The sequence below is a fragment of the Syngnathus typhle genome, linkage group LG2 (assembly GCF_033458585.1).
Source record: "Syngnathus typhle isolate RoL2023-S1 ecotype Sweden linkage group LG2, RoL_Styp_1.0, whole genome shotgun sequence".
Lineage (NCBI taxonomy): Eukaryota > Metazoa > Chordata > Actinopteri > Syngnathiformes > Syngnathidae > Syngnathus > Syngnathus typhle.
The window spans coordinates 1,396,859-1,416,287 of NC_083739.1; the positions used below are offsets into that span (position 1 = coordinate 1,396,859).

Genomic DNA, 19,429 nt, shown 5'->3' on the forward strand with positions numbered 1-19,429 from the left:
CTTAAAAGTTATTAATAACACAACAAAAGCTGGTGCAGCCTTTCAGCCTTCCACTTTGCTTGTTGTTCCTGCTGGTCCTGAGGTTCACAGGATCTTTGTTCTGCTGCATCCCAGGTTTGCTTCACACATGGACACGAAAAGAAAACACAAGAAATTGCTCGCAAAAAGATGCTGAGCTTGCACTTTACATTAGTATGACTAAATGACGGATTTCTGGAGGGGGGGGGTGTGTGTTCAAGGTCACCGCTGGTCATGTCGGATAACGAGGAGCTAGTGGAGGAGTATGAAGAGTAAGTAGCGTCCGTACATTCATCATCATAGATTTGGATTTGTGTCATGACTTTGATGAATGTGTTTGATTTTCACAGGGAGGTGGAAGGTAAGAAACGATGCCATGTGCTGGCAAAACAAAAGATGCTTTGTTCAAACAAATGTTCCCTCCAAAACATGGTGGCCTGATACGGTAACATGACACCACTTTGGATGTGCAAACTTGTTTCCATTCAAAGTGGTTTCCATTTTGTTCGTTTTGCGCCGTGTGATTGGCTGGCGACCTTTTCTAAGATGACCTGCATTTGAGAGGCCAAAATTACAGGTGGTACATTTGTCACATCACATCAACTTCTTGTTCCTCCAGAGGAGGAAGAGGAGGTAGAGGAGGACCAGGCAGAAGAGGAGGTGGAAGGTACAGCGTGTGATTTGTGCATTTCGTTAGAAGATCCTAAATGAGTACAACGTGATAAGGAGCATGCGAGCAGAAACACGATTCAATTTGGCAATATTAGGACCAACTTGCTTTGAGCGTTAAATGCTTGAAACACCAAAGGTGGGTAGGTCATTGTTATCTGTTTCTGACCTTGTGTTAGGATGAACTTTTTGTTCTCTTCTGGGCTCAATAGAGAAACAGAGCAACATTCCTGCATTAGAGCCCACACTCAAAATAACTGCTGGGTCGAAAACAACCCATTTTTTTCGGGTTTGCTTTTCAAAACAACCCTAAATTGTAAGGGTGAAGAGTTCGCCGACAAGTTCAATCCACGCCTCGCAAAATCATATTCGTCGATGTCTTGAAATAAACTGTTTTGCATCCCAGTTTGTGAGGAATTAGTATTTTGCGGCTCTTTATCATGGTAAAAATGCTAACTACGATGCGCCAGCTAGCTAGCAATGGCTACTGCTTAGGCTAAATGCGTTGTGTAGTTGCTTGGAAATAAGTCATTCTTGCTTGTGTGGTAGCAAATAAGCTAGATTTTGACAAGATTTAGTTTGTCTAAGGAAGAAGTCATGCTAATTGCTAAGCTAATGCAGGATTGACATATGCTAGCGCGGTTAACTCTGGAATGAAGTGCTTGCATGATTGAATCGACTTTTCACAGACGTCTGGTTGAACCAAAGGACATCCAACTTTGAACAACAAATTGGCAAGCAAATCAGACATTTAGAACAATGGAAACGGGAAATGATTTATGCTAAGCTACACCTGTGCAAAACTGCTCCGCCTCAATAATTAAATAAAAAAATAAAAATAAAAATAAAAATAAAAATAAAAATAAAAATAAAAATAAAAATAAAAATAAAAATAAAAATAAAAATAAAAATAAAAATAAAAATAAAAATAAAAGTAAAAGTAAAAATAAAAATAAAAAAAATACAATTTTGAGCCCTGATTCCTTGTAGCCAACTCAAGATATCGGTAGCTTTGGCTTGTGAAGTTCAGTGAAGTTCTACAGGTTCTATTCTAGCAACTCCATGATTCTCACTCACTTGTGACATATTTTGTCTTACAAACAGACAAAGCCGGTGAAGAAGAGCAGGAGGAGGAGGAGGAGGAGGGCGCTGAAGAAGGTATGACAGGAGAAAAATGCAGAATGAATGCGGACGCCGCCAAGAAAGTAACGAGACAAATGTATCGTCTGTCTTTTGTGGATCAGACACTTCTGAGAAAGTCATCACTTATCGGAGTTAGATGTCACTTTGGTATGTGAGCGACTGCAGCTACTTGATGAACAGCAAGTGTTCGTTGACACCTTGTCACACAAACCTTCCAACCCTGAGGCTGGACATTAGTCACAATTCATCATCACAATCTGCTGACTTGTTATCATACCAGTGAGAAGCGTTTCAACACAAAAACAGACAACACCTTTGTTTTCTTCTACTGACTGAAATTAGATTTTCCCGTAAAATGAAAATATTTTTCATTGTAATCTTGACAAATAGCAAAAAAATATTATTCACGACTTTCACAAAGTATCTAAAATAATCCAAAATTCTCTCCATACTGACATTTGGTGGGTGTGTCCGCTGAGTAAGCTAAAGTCACACCCCGCTCAACTGTCAACTGTCAATCAAATACCACAAATGGCTGCCACTTCGTCACGCATATTTCTTACGTCTACACATCTGCTAAAAGTTTTAATGGCTGGCTTTAATCCCACTGGGACGTCACGTGCATATTCCGCACATGACAACGAGGCGCTCTAAAGTAGTCACGGCAGCCTGACGCGTCGGCCCGCGCATCGGCTATCAAGCTGGATTTATTTTGTCGCCCCCCTCCCCGTTGAATCTGCATGACGTGCGTGCAATCATGGCTGACAACGAGGCACTCTAAAGCAGCCACGCCCACTGAGAAATGCCTTTTCAGATTTCCCCTATTACCGTAATTTTCGGACTATAAATCGCGTTTTTTTTTTTCATAGTTTGGGTGGGGGGGCGACTTATACTCAGGAGCGACATATATGTTTTTTTTCACTTTTTTGGGCATTTTATAGCTGGTGCGACTTACACTCCGGTGCGACTTATAGTCCGAAAATTACGGTAGTAGTGTGACAAACAGAAGTCTTCATTGAAGGCCTTTCGACTCAAATCTTTGTCGACTTCCTGTCGTGCGAGCAGAAATTGTTCCCCGTTTGCTCTTTTCACTCTTCCATTTTGGTTTGACGCACATTGTGCTTTGGTTACAGACGGCGATGGGGAAGCAGACGAAGAAGAAGGTAAACGCGACAAAAATGTTTGCCTCTTCGATGAACTTTCCGGGAAAGACTTTTTGGCCGAGTCTCACACAGTTCATTGTCTCAACTTGCTGGCTTGAATGCAAATGAGTCCTGACTCGCCCTCTCTCCTCTTCTTACATGCTTCTCACCAAAGAAGAAAGCAAGCCAAAGTTCAAGTAAGCGCCATCCATCCGCGTACATTTGATGATACAATACGACTTTTGGAGGGATTTACTGCATACTCATTTCCCCCCCCCCCAACTTTCTTCTTCTGTAGGCCATTTATGATGCCTAATCTCATCCCGCCCAAGATTCCAGATGGCGAGAAGGTTGATTTTGACGTGAGTTATGCCATCATATGGAGGCTTTATGATGCAACTTTAAATACACCCGGACAGTTTAACAGCTCTCCAGCTAGCATGACGCTCAGCGGCATACCCATTCTCAAAGAAGGGAAATCATATTTATATCACTTTACATTCATCTAACTTTTAGAAGCATTGCTCCCCTTATACGAGACGAATAAAACAAAAGTGAGGCTAAATCGTGTTCCCTTCGAAAGGACATACATCGCAAACGGATGGAGAAGGACCTGATGGAGCTTCAAACTTTGATTGAGGTTCATTTTGAGAGCAGGAAGAAGGAAGAAGAAGACATCATTCATCTTAAGGAGAGGATCGTGAGTGCTGACGCAAGCCACACACACAAACAGATCAAATGTGTTGGGAATAAACTCAAGAGCCGATTGTCGGTGCGCAGGAGAAGCGGCGCTCTGAGCGAGCCGAGCAGCAACGAATCCGAAGCGAGCGAGAGAAGGAGCGACAGAAACGTTTGGAGGTAGAGTATGACGACCGGTCAACCCAAATGACGTCCAATCATATTCATATGCGGGCGCTCAGGACGAGCGCACTCGCAAAGAAGAGGAAGAGGCCAAGAAAAGAGCCGAGGAGGATGCCAAGAAGAAGAAAACCCTGACCAGTCTGCACTTTGGAGGCTACATGCAGAAACTGGTGAGACACGTGCTGGCTCGGGATCATTCATAAATAATAATTCATACGCACTCAACTTCCCGCAGACGGAGAAGCGCAGCGGCAAGAAGCAGACGGAGAGAGAGAAGAAAAAGAAGATCCTAAACGATAGACGCAAGTCTCTGGATATTGAAAATTGGAATCAGGAGCAACTCAAGTGTGTGTGTGTGGGGGGGGGGGGGGGGCGCTATTTTCATGTGGGCTATTCTCCAAAGGTACAAAAGCGCTTTTTGTTTTTTTTGGATGACTCCCAGAACGAAAGCTAAGGAGCTGTGGGAGTGGATGAAAGAGCTGGAAGCTGAGAAGTTTGAGCTGCAATACCAGATCACCAGCAAAAAATACGAGGTGTGTGTGTCAGTGTTGACCTAGTTAACCATGCAGCACATGAGGGCACCCGCCCAATCGAATGAGAGCCAAACAGAATGGCAATAGTACTTGCTCAGACTGAGAACATTCGGAGTTCATCCGAGGCACTTTAAATGGCGGGAGGTGCGTGCTGACTTTCTTTTAACGAGATTGAATGTGATTGGTCGATTCAGTTAGATGTGCGCATTTGGGTTACGACATAATGACACTCTCAATTCAATTAACGTATTTTCCGGACTATAAGGCGCACCGGACTATAAGGCGCACCTTCAATGAATGGCCCATTTTAAAACTTTGTCCTTGTATAAGGCGCACCGGACTATAAGGCGGACCATTAATGCATCATGTCAGATTTTGAATCCAAATCAAATCATTCTCTATTTATCATTTCTATTTCAACTCCAGACGCAACAAATTAATTTATAATCACAAAATAATGATCCATAGTCGTTTTGATTCATGATTCATAGTCTTCAGCGGGCCACTTGTGATTGATTTCATGACACAATGCTTCGGGCCAGTTTAGATTTAGGAATTTAGTCCATATATAAGGCGCACCGGACTATAAGGCGCACTGTCAGCTTTTGAGAAAATGTTAGGTTTTTAGGTGCGCCTTATAGTCCGGAAATTACGGTACGTTAAACAAGAATGGTAGAATTATTTTTTTTAAATGATTGAGCTAGGTTTTGGGATTTTTTTTGTATCGGGAAAAGGTTGATGTTGAATCAGGGGTGTGTAGACTTTCATTCCACTGTTGATGTCAGTCTATAACGCAAGTGTACATTGCAGCCCTCACGCTTTGATTTTTCTTTTTTTTTTCTTTCTTTCAGATCAATGTACTACGGAACCGCGTCAGTGACCACCAAAAAACGTACAACCGCACTCAATAATGTCATTTCATACAAATGGTGCCTGCAGCCGCCATGTCATTATTTGTCATCTTTCTTCAGAAGTAACAATCAAATCGTACTTTTTATTGAAACAGCAAGCGTTCCTCGAATGTCCTTTTTCATCATAACCCATAGACTCACATTTAAAAAGAAAAAAAAAACGTCACTGCTAAGAAAACCCCCACTTTTGACAACATGACTAAAAAGGGAGGAATGGGAAGCGGCGATTAAAAGCGTTCCTGCCACTTTTGCTGTAACTGGCCGAGCTGGCTGCTAACTTGGGTGTGGCGCAGCTGTCAAGAGTCCGCACCTCCAGCACAGAATGTTTCACACAGCCTGACGTGTTATTTTTGGATGAGAACTCCAGCAAAACAATGGCTGTTTGCTAATACACTCTGTTCTCTCCGCAGGTCCAAGAGGACCAAGAGAGGGCTGAGGAAATAGATCAAGTGATAAGTTGGAAGCAATCATGCAGCGAAGCAAACGTCACTGCCAACTCTTTCCAGAAAAACAGCCGTCAACGGCTGAATCACTATTTACTGGATTTATGGATGTTAAATAAAGACATTTCGTTTGGCCAAAGCGCTTTTTTTTCTTGATTTGATTTGATTTCTTGAAGACAGTCGGACTGGACAAGTTCACCTCTTGAGAAGAATGAAAAGGCCCAAGAAGCCTGAAGCCCAAAAAAAAGTTGATACGGCTTTCTTAAAAGAGACAGGCTCCGACTTGACTGGGACTTTTCAGATGCTCGTCAGACATGAAGGGACTGAGACCAACCAGAAGGTTTAGAAAATGATGAACTGTTTGACAAAAGTAATCAGACTACCGTATTTTCCGCCCTATAAGGCGCACCTAAAAACCTAAAATTTTCTCAAAAACCGACAGTGCGCCTTATAGTCCAGTGCGCCTTATATATGGACCAAATTCCTAAATTCAAACTGGCCCGAAGTATTGTGTCATGAAATCAATCATAAGTGGCCCGCTGAAGACTATGAATCGTGACTCAAAAAGACTATGGATCATTATTTTATGATTATAAAGTCATTTGTTCCGTCTGAAGTTGAAATAAAAAAGATAAAATGGAGAATGACTTGATTTGGATTAAAAATCTGACATGATGCATTAATGGTGCGCCTTATAGTCCGGTGCGCCTTATATAAGGATAAAGTTTTAAAATGGGCCATTCATTGAAGGTGCGCCTTATAGTCCGGTGCGCCTTATAGGCCGGAAAATACGGTACTTTTGGATTTATAGCAGAAATGTTAGTCAGCACGACAAAACAAGTCAATTGTGCTGAGTGGTTTTCACTTATGTCTTTCAGTTAGGGGGCAATTAGTTTGGTAAATTCCGATTTCTTTGTTGAAAATGCAGGAAAGACAGTTTTCACATGAGCAAAACTGAAAAAATATTTTGTTGAATGGCCCAACTTAAAAATTTGTCAGTATGTCGCCTTGAAAGTTTGAGTTCACTCAACTTATTTATCAGTTTGTTGCCTTGAACGTTTGAGTTTTTTTTAAACAGTGTAGTCACACTATTAAATAAACAGGGAGGGTTACGTCAATGACTAACAATAACCAGAAACAGAAAAACAAACAGACAACTTGAGATCGGAAGATAAAAATAGGAGGAAATACTCTATGTAAAAAAAAAAAAAGCTTCGGCAAATATTTTCGAGCTGGTTGCTAGCATTTCTCTTGTAGTAAGAGATTTGATGGTTTGCATATATTACAAATTTATTGCAGGTTTGGTGGACAGAAAAGTAGTTATTCTGTAACTGAGTGACAGTAAATGCTAGTACCGTATTTTCCCGACTATAAGGCGCACCTAAAAACCTAAAATTTTCTCAAAAGCCGACAGTGCGCCCTATAGTCCGGTGCGCCTTATATATGGACTAAATTCCAAAATCTAAACTGGCCCGAAGCATTGTGTCATGAAATCAATCATAAGTGGCCCGCTGAACACTATGAATCATGAATCAAAATGACTATGATCATTATTTTGTGATTATAAATTAATTTGTTGCGTCTGAAGTTGAAATAGAAATGATAAATAGAGAATGATTTGATTTGGATTAAAAATCTGACATGATGCATTCATGGTGCGCCTTATAGTCCGGTGCGCCTTATATAAGGACAAAGTTTTAAAATGGGCCATTCATTGAAGGTGCGCTTTATAGTCCGGTGCGCCTTATAGTCCGGAAAATACGGTAATTATATGCCTCTTAAACATTTCCACTAAAATTTGAACGGTGGTAGCATATTCAAACGTCGAAATAGTTCAATTAAAAGTACAGAAAAAGAGGAAGAACCATAATTCTCAGCCGTCTTCATTTTGAATCCCCTCCATTGGACACAATGCAAAGAATTACCAAATAGCGATTTAGATTTTTGAGTTCCTCATTTTATTCAGAACACAGACAATAATGTTAAAAAAAGCAACGTGTAACATGAAATACAAATCAATTAAATTGCCTGTTTGTGACATGAACAGAGAAGGAACATTCAAAGTTAATTGTACACATTGGTAAATATACTGTCGCGGTGAGTTTAAGTAGCGAGTTAAAATACGCACTGTAACCGTGTAACGTTTCCACAGTATAACATAGTTTGTACTATTTTAATCTTTCAGAATGTACCAATGATTAAGAATGTGTTAAAATAGTGCTCATTTGGAGGTGATCAGAGTGTCTCCTCCTGATTTAAAGGCGAACTGAAACTAAGCTAGGCTACGCTAACTGCTTTATATGAGCTAAGTTTCTCCTGTAAGATCATTTTGGTAAGCGAAAACAATTTCCCCGTAACTCCACGTTTAGCAAAGTTAAATATGGTTGTTGAGAAAGAGATTAAATTAACAAGACATATATTCATATATATATATATTTCATCGTCCTCAAGGGCGCGAGAAAGATGTGATTGGAAGTGATATATTTTAGCATTTTCTCTCCACATCACACTCAAGTTAACCAAGCGAAAAACACACTTGCCTATTCATATGCACAGATGCAAACCGATCCAAATTAAATACAGACAACACCGCAAAATTAATAATGACGTTCAAAGCTTCTTTTTTTTTTTTTTCCAAACATAATACGCTCAGCAAAGATGCGATTCATAGTCGCTAAGGCTCTTTCGACACGCCGATTGCAAAGTCGCTAATTTTACCCTACGTGTCACAAGGGTGTGGCCTCAACATTGTTTTAACATGCTGATTTCCATCTAGAAGCACACAAAAACATGCATTGAAAAGAGGTGGAGACAAAAAGAAAAAAAGCTTTCAAACCTATTGCTGACACATAAGCATTCCAAAAGTATAGCTATGGGCAAACGTGGCGTCGCTCCCCAGTTTCCATCACTCGATAATCTGCACGGACCTGTACGCCGCCGTGGTGTTGTCGTTGATGAATAATGACTTGCTCATTCCTAGCTGTGGATCAAAGAGTTCAAAATTAAAAACAGTTCAACCACAAAAGGTACTTGTACAACATCATGGCTAACAAGTGAAAACAAAAATAATCGAGGCTTCAAAATCAAAATATTCTCTCAGCTGTCGGACGGTGAAAACACGCCAAGCTCAACTTTCGATTCTATTTCTTTTGTACCTTTCTGATGTCATGTTTGAGTGGTGAAAATATAGCTGTTAAAATCCGGTAGCTGGAATATATCCGACCAAGACGATCACAACACAAAGTGCTAGCCACCAGCTAGCTTGTGAGGCTAACAGGCTTCCGGATGCCGCGGAAGAGTGCCGATGTTATTCAACATCTGAGCACATGCGTTTCAATATATTACGGTAGCCTAACCGCATGCGGCGGGAGGTAGTGATGGCAAAATGAAGCTTCATGAACCAGTTGTTGTATACTTTGTCTCCTCTAGATGGCAACGTTGGGTTAAAGTGAGGGTTTTAAGAAATGGCAAGTTGGTGGGCTTTCAGAGAGTGCCATCTAGAGGTCTAAATTAACACCACAACGGGTTCAGAATCATCTTGAAGCTTCATTTGCCCATCAGTCACGGGCGGGATGACTAATTCTGGATATCAAAGTGAAATACTGGGTGCTGTTTTAGCCACGTCCCCCAAAATCAGGAAAACTGAATTTGTTGAATCTCAGTCTTATTAATTATCATGAAACATGTTTAATGTATTTCAATATACCGTAATTTTCGGACTATAAGTCGCACCGGAGTACAAGTCGCACCAGCCATAAAATGCCCAAAAAAGTGAAAAAAAACCATATATATGTATATAAGTCGCTCCTGAGTATAAGTCGCCCCCCCCCACCCAAACTATGAAAAAAAAACGCGACTTATAGTCCAAAAATTACGGTAAATCTATGAATTGACACCATTTTAAATGTTTTGCCTTACGCAATTGAGACCCATTCAATGTCACACAATGTCTGTATGCAAAGTAGCCAACTGCGCTAGTCTTCGTGACAACTACGTTTCAGAACGTCAGCCTCCTGACCTTTTTATAATGATTCATTTTCCCTCCATTACACCTCCCATGACTGACAGCGAGTGCCGCGAACCAGTCTGCCGAGATTCCAAAGAGTTTGTTTCTGTATTCACGCCACGACTTGGGTGGGGCTCCACGGAGAAAGTGAACGTGCACTTTGACTAATCGCTGGCCCCGTCGTGTGTGTGTATGTGTTGTGTCTGCACGGTTGTGGACCAAAAGGGCTAATTGTGTTTCACTGTTTTTGCTATTTACCTTTTTCAAAATGTTTTGTAAGTTCTTGTCATTCCAAAAGTGATAGAGGAGCACAGAGGCTGCTTTGCTGGCTTTGGGTAAAGACCTGGAAGAAAAAAAAAATTGTTCTTTAAAACGAATACTTATTTTAACCACAGCGTCATTTTCTATATGCAGTCTACAAAATGTACATCATAGTTTGAATGAGCCAAGCAACATGGCCCAAAGCGACTGAATTGTTTTCATGAGTAGCAATTGGTTTTACTGCCATTCTAAATTTGAATGACACGAATAGCGTCGCAACATCATAAATTTAACAGCCAGAGTAAAATGTCGTAAAATGTCAGACCACATGAGCTTTAGTGACAAAAATTCTGTCGAGATTCAGCTAGCGTCTGCCAAATGATACCATTACATTTTACACAGTGTTTATATAACGTAGTTTTCATACTATAAGTCGCCTTTTTTTTCATAGTTTGGGTGGGGGGGCGACTTATACTCAGGAGTGACTTCTATACATGTTTTTTTTTTCACTTTTTTTGGCATTTAATGGCTGGTGCGACTTATACTCCGGTGCGACTTATAGTCCGAAAATTACGGTACTTAACTCCATTTATGTCATTTGTATGGTGAGCTAAAAAAGTGAAGTGTGGAGAGTCTCTGTCACCAAAATGCACAATTACTGTGAACGAATGTTGAATATCCACATCCTCCTTTATTACTCGCCTGTTTGTATTATTTTAATGGCATTCAAAGTTTATGGCGGTGCCACATCGCTTTGTGTGGAGCGGACAAGAGACCTAATTCACCTTTGACCCACTCTCAAACTCACCCATTCCTACTGAGCTCGGCCACCGATGACACCAAATCAGCGTCGATAAACTTCTTGTTGACCTCCGTGTCCACCATCATCAGATTACGGACAGTGTTGCAAACCGTCGCCAAGCTTTCGTCATTGTTGCCCAGCTCTTGGGGGCCAGCAGAGAGAAGCCCGGTGAGCTCCGGCAAAACCTGCTTTGCTACAGAAAACACAGGAGACACTCAGCGCTGCTGCCTGGAAAGCAGAGGACCAGAGAATTCTCACCCATGGTGGTCTGCAAGACGCCGGTTCGACCTATGTTCCCCAGCAGGGACACAGCGGCCTTCTGCAGGCTGGGTTTAGGTGACCTCAACAGAGGGACAATATGCATCAGAGCCCCCAACTTCCCGACCAGGATCTGACTCATGGCACCTGACCCCTGGAAGAGAAACAATTCTCGAGTTGAATTGTGGCAGGTGTGTGCGTTGACTTCCATTTTGAATGAAACCGGTTCATTCTGAACACAAGTTGAGAGGGTGTGGACATTTTTGCAAACGCATCATTTCAGCAGTATTTTACAAAAAAAATCGATTCAATTGAGAAAGGTCACATTAAAAGTCACTTTTTTATGGCAACATCTGAACAGGGGTGTGCAGACTTTTCATATTCAATGCCATGGACTTACAAGATGTTTGCTGGCAGTCAAGTTCTGCAGCGCACCACAGCAGGCCTCCAAGGTGGCGTCTTTCTTTGACGAGCTGAGCAGAGACAAGTAGGTCTGCATAGCTTTGGGATGGCACAACCACTTGGCACCTTTCGGCTGAACGTCATCCAGCATTCCTCGAACGTTTTCGAACGAAAACTGACGAGAAAAGGAGGAGAACCGGTCACCTTGGACAAGATGGTCCACGGCGGGGGGGGCTCAAGGTTTCCTTCCTCGTACTTACCTCCTTTTGAACCTTGCCGCTCTTTGGGCTGAAGCATCCGACCGTCGGGCTTTTCCTGCCGGATTGGCTCTCCGTTGAAGGGATGAAGTCCGCAAAGCACTTGGGGGACTCGCTTTCCAGCTGGTAGGTCAAATTATGGAGGATGCATGCACAGTTCTCCACAGACTAAATCAAGGACACAGAGAGTCAATCCATCAATGAAATGATAGAAGTTTCACTTTTCGGGCAACCACCTTTCCTTTTGGAGGTCGACTGTACCCATTTGCAAAAACACTCGTTCGTTACTGTGTACTGTTGCCAAAGGCTAGCTTGACAGGAAAAGCCAGTGCAACCCATTTTTAAGGAAGCCACGTGAGCGTGCAAATGATTGAAAGCATGAATTATGTAAATCATGAGAGAGGCACTTGTAATTGCTGGTGAACTTTGGAAAATTGATTTGAAGACACATCAAGACCACATCTGGATGAAGCGGGCCTACCTTGTCGTCAGGGTTGCTGTCAGCCACACAGGACTGAAGGTAGCACATGAGCGAATCGATAAGTCCGCGGCAGTCTCTCATGGCCGTCCTCTCCCGCAGCTTAGCGCAGCTCAGGTTGCTGCAAATATTTCAAATGCAAATATTAGGATGGGAAGCATGCAATGAACTAAAACAGTGCACAAATTGATATCTGCATGCTACGAGTGGAACTTTTGGGTTGGGTTGTTTTTAACCCAGAATTTTTTAAAGGTATATTGTAAAATTGCGTACTAGTGGGACACTAGACGTAAAAAAAAAAAAATAATAATAATAATAATAATCGCAGGACAAAGAGCATACTACCGTAATTTTCGGACTATAAGTCGCACCGGAGTATAAGTCGCACCAGCCGTAAAATGCCCAAAAAAGTAAAAAAAAAAAAAAAAAATGTATATAAGTCGCTCCTGAGTATAAGTCGCCCCCCCCACCCAAACTATGAAAAAAAACGCGACTTATAGTCCGAAAATTACGGTAGTACATGAACCTTAGGCTGTATTAGAATAATAATGATAACAATAATAATGATAATAACAATACATATAAAATAAATATAAAATAATAATAACAAATAAAAATAATTATTATAAAAATGACATAATAAGATTTTTTATTTCTAATGCACTATATGGAATACATAAAAGTACTTAACAGGCTTTCAATAATATAGACTCTCACCGCAGGCACCCCGTGGTATTGTAGAAAACTTCAGGGTGGATGTTGTTGGAGGCGCTGTCGTCCGACCAGCGTGTGAACGGCACCACCACGTTCTCGGTCAAGGCGGGCAGCGCCGTGGCTATGAGTTCCCCCTTCAGCTCGTCGGCAGAAGACAAGTTCCAAAGCAGGCCTACCAAAGTCACAGATGGAAAAAAAGCTCAAGTTTGCCGTCCTGATATTTTGCACGTGCTCAAAGGCGCCACCTGTGATCTGCTTCTGCGTCTCGCTACATTCCGTCTCCTTGAGTAACTGCAGGGCTTTGGCGATACCGCCGCATTTTTGAACCTGCTGCTTATTCTTGTGGTCCTTGAAGACCAGGTTCCTCAAGGCCCCGGCGGCGGCCAGGCTCACAGCAGGATTTGGGCTGCGCAGCAGAGACACCAGAGTGGGGATCCCCCCAAGCTGGAGAACCTGATAGAGAAACGCAAAGTTCATTCATATGCCATCGGCTCCTTCGGTCATCTTAACATCCCGTCGATTTTTTTTTTTTGGGGTTCGAAGAAACTCAGACTGACCTCTTGTTTGGCACGATCGTCTTTAAAAGTGGTTTGCTGAATGATGGTGGCGCCGCACTGCTGGAAATTCTCCTCGGGGTGAGACAAGAACTCCACAGCTTCCTTGATGGTCAAATCCGACGAACCATTGAGGCTGTAGACGTACATATTTTTTTTTTTTTTTTAAACACATTTCTTCTTTTGTGGACGAGATGGTGACAGGAATCAAACCTACCCTGATTTCTGTTCAATCTTGGACGTTTTGATGCCGTGCGACTGATCGGGAGGCGCTTCCAAATATCGTTGTTGGCCCATACCCGTGTGGAAGCCGTTGCTGGTGGAGTAAGTGCTGAGTCTCTTCACTTGGGTGCTCTGCCCTTTGACTCGCTACCAAAACACCAAACCAACGTTAGGAACGATGAAGAAACCACGTCAGCATCTTGCCAGCCACCGTCAGATGTGCTCACCCTGTTGTTTGCAGGAGCCAAGGCGGGATCGCTGCGGCTGGGTTTCATCCCGGCGGGACTTTGAGGCCAGTTGGCAGCATTGACTTGTTGTTCCCATCCGCCAGACGTGCTGTGGTGTCTTGCTCCCAAGCTTTTTGTGGACAGACTTCGACTCTTAAGGGCATATTGCTTCAAAATAGAGGCAGGGGGAAAGAAAAAATCTATTTGATTTGGAGAAACAGCAGCATAAAAATGGCTTTATGTGCTGGATCACGTTTAAATGGCTTACCGTTTTTTTCCATGTATAATGCGCCCCCATGTATAATACGCACCCTAAAAATGGCATGTCGATGCTGGAAAAAAGCCCGTACCCATGTATAATACGCACCCAAATTTTGACTCCTACTTAAGTCCGTAAACGTAATTTCAGAAAAAAGATCTTTGGGAACAACCGGATGTTATTCTGCCGGTCAGTATCACTGCCTATGCGCTAGCAAACTCGATAGCGAAGAAATGTTTCGGATTTGTGTAGGGTAGGTACATTGGGACAGCAAACGAGCAGGTGATCGAGCAAGCGTCTGATACCAGAGCATTGTGTTCGTGTTTGAAGTGAACAGCAGAGAAGAAAGCGCATCTGTAATGGCGGCCTCCGTATCATATCCGGATTTAAAAAAATATATATATTTTTTTGTTTTTTTTGTACCCATGTATAATGCGCACCCCAGATTTTAGGACAATAAATTAGTAAAATTTTGCGCATTATACATGGAAAAAACGGTATTTGTTCTTTCCTGTGTGCTTTGACCTTTGTTTTCATCTTCTTTTTATGTGGAGGGCAGCAGAAAGCAGTGAACAATCACACAGACTATGGGCAGGTAAGATAATACGTATCTGCAACTGGAGACTCCCTGCAGCAAAACACACGAGTGCTTTGTGTGCAGCACCAGCACAACCTGAATTCACAGTCCCAGCATCATTAAAACGACTTAATTGCAGCCTGTTACATCATCTTTTTATTTTGGGTGCCAGTACCTTGCCATGCACCCCGATTGGCGACGATTTTTCGGTCAAATGTCCCATAATTAATCAAAGCAGATGATAAAACGCAGAATATGCAATACTTTATTTAGAACAAGATTATTTTAATGCATTGGGGCCTACAATCAATAGATCATTTTGTCATACAAAGTAGAATAAGAGGATTAAAAATGTTGTCAGCTTCTCAAAAGAGCAATCAAATATTTCTTTTTTTTTTTGCTGATGGTTGATGAACACTGAGAACAATATGGGGGAAAAAAAAGGGTTCTAGTCAATTTAATTTGAATTATATGCTGGTTTTAAAATCGTTTTCAAAGCTAGTAACTGTGTTCATAATAATAAAAATATTTGCATTCATAAAAGTATGTTATTTCTAACCTTTATATAATATTTTGTTTAAGTGCAAGTACATGATCTTAGACCTCACTCTCTTCGACAGTAGTGTATTTTTGGACTTTAGTGTAAGACAAAGCCAGTTGCCTGAGGCAGACACCTTTTGGCACATTAGACAGTTAAGACAGACTGGGAGGCGTTCCTATTAAACAGACACACCTTTCAATTGCAGATCTGCATTCAATTGCCCAACAGTTGGCAATCTGTTGGACATTTGCAACTGTCTGGGAATGTTACTTTTAGCGTCTTCAAACTTGGCCTGCTCCCAAAAAAAATGCAAAAGGCAGGCTAATTGTGTGAATTAATTAATTATGCGTCATAAAAAAAACAAAAAAAAGTAACAGCTCAAGTAGATGTTCGTTACAGTAACGCCAACGAAATTTAGGATTGGACAGTCCCTCTGTGTTTGCTTGACCAATCGATGGGCAGTCACGTCACTTACCGTTTAACAAGTGTTCGTTTGTTTAACCGAAAAGGACTTTTGAACGCAGCCTGTTTAATGGATGCCAGTCTAAATCAATAGAATTCTTTCCAAAAGATAATAATAAATTAGATAACAACTGAAATAATAATATTATGATAATATTCTTCAAATGAAATATGTGCACACCAGAAAGAGCACACCAAAAAAAATCCCATCCAGCTATCAATCCTTCCAATTTCTATCCCAATTATCCTCATCGGAGCTGGCAAACTGCCAACAAGCATTCCCGACCAAGACCAGACTTCCTTGCAAGCGTGTCATGTATCAATGATTAATTACAGACGGTAATGTTCCAAAACAAATGACTAAAGAAAACATCACACAAGAAGATAAATGATCTAAAAACATTGCAGCATATTTGGGTTTCTCAAAGAATGCAATGGGAATGTGAAAGAAGAGCAACAATTACCGCTTTGTTGAACGCTGTCGTCTTGGTGGAGAGACTACGACCGAAAGTGCCATTGGCTTTGCTGGGCAAAAACTGGAAGGTTCCAAACTCGTCCAGTGGTGACAATGGTGGCAAAGTAGGGCCTGTGGAAAGAAAGAGGACACTGATGAGGGCGGTCGAAGGGAAAATAAATAAAATAGCACAGGGACACGACAACAGGGCAGAATGCCAATTGGCAAACCCGTATGTCTGGATGAACAGAAAGATAAAAAAAAAATGGCAAAGCCCCGTAATAAACAACAAAAGGAGTTTGAAAGTTGAACCCCCCCCCCAAAAAAACTGTTAAAAAACATTAAATTTTTAATTTTATTATTTTATTAAAAAAAAGTTAAAAAATTGTATTTACCGTATTTTCCGGACTATAAGGCGCACCTAAAACCATAAAATTTTCTCAAAAGCAGACAGGGCGCCTTATAGTCCGGTGCGCCTTATATATGGACCAAATTCCTAAATTTAAACTGGCCCGAAGCATTGTGTCATGGAATCAATCATAAGTGGCCCGCTGGAGACTATGAATCATGAATCAAAAAGACTATGGATCATTATTTGGTGATTATAAAGTCATTTGTTGCATCTGAAGTTGAAATAAAAAAGATAAAATGGAGAATGATTAAAAATCTGACATGATGCATTAATGGTGCGCCTTATAGTCCGGTGTACCTTATATAAGGATTAAGTTTTAAAATGGGCCATTCATTGAAGGTGCGCCTTATAGTCCGGTGCGCCTTATAGTCCGGAAAATACGGTAATGTTTTCCCCACATTGACACTTGGCTGTGAAACAGACATGACATCATGTCACCTGCATAAACATGTTAAAGTACATTTGTTCGTCACAAATGATTCATGAACACGTGTTAATCATCGCACCGAAACCAACTATTAAACAATTAGGATGGGCTCGCCTTTTAATTCCCACGCTGTTAAGGAGATTTCACTAAAATGGCTACAATGACAATGGGGTCTGCAACCTGTGACGCTAGGGCCGCATGTGGCTCTTTTTTTGCGGGACTTTGACTCATTAAAGACCAATTTTGTGCCTATATTCAAAACAAACAAAATCTGTGGGCATAACCTTTTTAGCTCGATTGTTAGCTACCATAATTTGGGATGAACAGCAATAAAACAGCTTCGCCTGACTAAAGCCTGATGTGCTAACATGCGCTAACTGGAAATTAATTCCCTTGGTTATGATTCTCTTCCGTTCCGCACTCATGTAGCGTGTTAGCTAGTAAATGATCGGAAGCACCACATGCCTCATGACATAACAAGTTGAATTTTAAACGAATTCGAGACGTGCCAAATATTTGTCCGTGCCAAATATTCCAATCATTTGAGGAGAGGCTTATCGACGACACACCGTATTTGGCACTCGTGATCACGTGTCGCGACATGTGAAAGCGTAGAAGCAAACTGAGAGCTTCTCTTCTCTACTCGGATTCTCAACGACACAAAAGACACTTTCTTCTTTCTTTTCATGGAAGCACTCAAGCTGAAAAAAGCTCCAGTGTGAGGGGTCAAAAGCCACACACAGGGAGGGCTGCATTCCCTTGCTCGGAGGGAGAAAAACACTCCGTCCGTCCGGCCAGCAGGGAAAGTTGGACATCATCAAATTCTTGAGTGGATGCAGCTAACAGGTCACATTCACACCCAGTCACAAAAAGGGCGCAGTTGGACTGCATAGTTCTTGCTCTATCCGATTGGACTCTTTGGTATTTCTATTTCCAAGGCCCCCAAATGTACTTTTACGAACGAAACCACCATTTTGGCATTCAACAGGGTGGCTGAGTCCGAATTAGGCCAACTGAGTTGCATTTAGGATACAGCCTAAACTTTCTGACATTAGGAAAAATGATTCTGGCATTTCGGGAAAGAGGATTAGATCTGCCTCGCCACATCATTTTTTTGTGGGTGGGGGGTCCAAATTGCATCCCCTCCTCTTTATTTTCATTCCTGAAGCTTTTTTTTTTTTTAACCACAAATTTAGCATTAAAATATCCTTGCTTCTATTTTGCATGACTGACGTCCAAACCAAACTGTTCCTGCAATAGAATAAACGGGCGGGCAAATTTGTCACATCATTTTTAAGTCCGGAGAAGGAAAAATGGACTTCCTTTTCTAGAGCCTTGCTTCTAGATTGATCGTGCCGTTTTTCCCCGCAGCGTGCGCGCAAAGTTGTTCCGTACTTGTAGGAGCGCCGTTCTTTCCGTGTTTGGACTTGCTCCTCTTGATGGTCTGCACTTGATCCAGCACCCGGTGCGCTCCCGTGTGCAGCCTGGCGTCAGACGGCACCGCCAGCGAGGTGTCATCCACTTTCCCGACCGTCATGGCCGAACGCAGCGGCTCCGCAAGCATCGTCCGTCTCCTGCTCGGTGCTCGCTCGCTCGATCGAAAGGATTGCTCGTCCGAACCAGAGAAGCGCGGTGCAGCTTCTATCTAGCAGCGGACGTGTGCACAAAAGCAGGAGAGGCGTGGAAGCAGCTCCACCCAGCGCCTGAGCCGCGCCCAGTCGAGGTGGGAACCTACGCAGAAGATACGATGATGACGGACTGACTGAACATGCAAACAAACGCTGACTGCACTGTTCAAACGATTTGAAGAAGTATTTCTCAATGAGCACGTGTGAGAGGATTCGAGTTGTGCGTAAATATTTGACACGATGCATCCGTATTTAGAATTGGATTTCAACTCTACGATTGTGTCCTTTCCAGTTTTTTAGGACCTTGGGTTCATTCTAATTATTTTAGAAAAGGGAGTCCCACAGGGATCGATTTTAGGGCCGCTTTGTTTTATTTGTATCTAACCATGAAAACGTTTCAGTCAGAATTAAATGAGATTATGGTGACACTTTATAGATTTTGTTGTTTGATTGCCAAAACTCAACCTAGGCGAGAGCATTTTTTTACTTTCAAAATGATATCTGGTCAAATTTCAGTCTACTTCAAATTGCACAAATGTCAAATCCAATCAAGTTACCGTTTTTTTCCATGTATAATGCGCCCCCATGTATAATACGCACCCTAAAAATGGCATGTTGATGCTGGAAAAAAGCCTGTACCCATGTACTATAATACGCACCCAGATTTCGACTCCTACTTAAGTCTGTGAACGTAAAATTATTTCAGAAAAAAGATCATCTTTGGGAACAAGCGGATGTTATTCTGCCGGGCAGTATCACTGCGCATGC

The 19,429-nt window shown here is 41.9% G+C and overlaps 2 protein-coding genes across 4 annotated transcripts; one reads left to right on the forward strand and one right to left on the reverse strand.

Annotated features, from left to right (window-relative positions):
- The first annotated feature begins 126 nt into the window (after positions 1-126).
- Positions 127-8,359, forward strand: tnnt2a (troponin T type 2a (cardiac)). Of its 3 annotated transcripts, XM_061264771.1 has the most exons (14): positions 127-290; positions 369-379; positions 638-685; positions 1,792-1,845; positions 2,964-2,993; positions 3,148-3,169; positions 3,271-3,334; positions 3,556-3,672; positions 3,753-3,830; positions 3,893-4,003; positions 4,069-4,178; positions 4,276-4,366; positions 5,218-5,258; positions 5,688-8,359. In XM_061264771.1, the coding sequence occupies exons 1-14, from the start codon at positions 253-255 to the stop codon at positions 5,719-5,721; spliced, it is 849 nt and encodes a 282-aa protein (XP_061120755.1). In that variant the 5' UTR covers positions 127-252; the 3' UTR covers positions 5,722-8,359. The 3 variants fall into 3 exon arrangements, with proteins under 3 accessions (XP_061120755.1, XP_061120739.1, XP_061120748.1); XM_061264755.1 differs by lacking the exons at positions 127-290; positions 369-379; positions 638-685; positions 1,792-1,845 and adding an exon at positions 1,883-1,977; XM_061264764.1 differs by lacking the exons at positions 127-290; positions 369-379; positions 638-685; positions 1,792-1,845 and adding an exon at positions 1,902-1,977 and having other exon boundaries at positions 3,151-3,169.
- On the reverse strand, positions 7,656-18,704 carry LOC133143019 (plakophilin-1). The gene is made up of 14 exons (XM_061264747.1): positions 18,429-18,704; positions 16,205-16,326; positions 13,902-14,069; positions 13,670-13,821; positions 13,456-13,588; positions 13,144-13,351; positions 12,902-13,070; positions 12,188-12,305; positions 11,710-11,874; positions 11,448-11,624; positions 11,048-11,201; positions 10,796-10,982; positions 9,985-10,069; positions 7,656-8,700 (listed from the first exon to the last, which is right to left on the reverse strand). Exons 1-14 carry the CDS (start codon positions 18,595-18,597, stop codon positions 8,626-8,628), a joined length of 2,082 nt encoding a protein of 693 aa, XP_061120731.1. The 5' UTR covers positions 18,598-18,704; the 3' UTR covers positions 7,656-8,625.
- Positions 18,705-19,429: the final 725 nt, after the last annotated feature.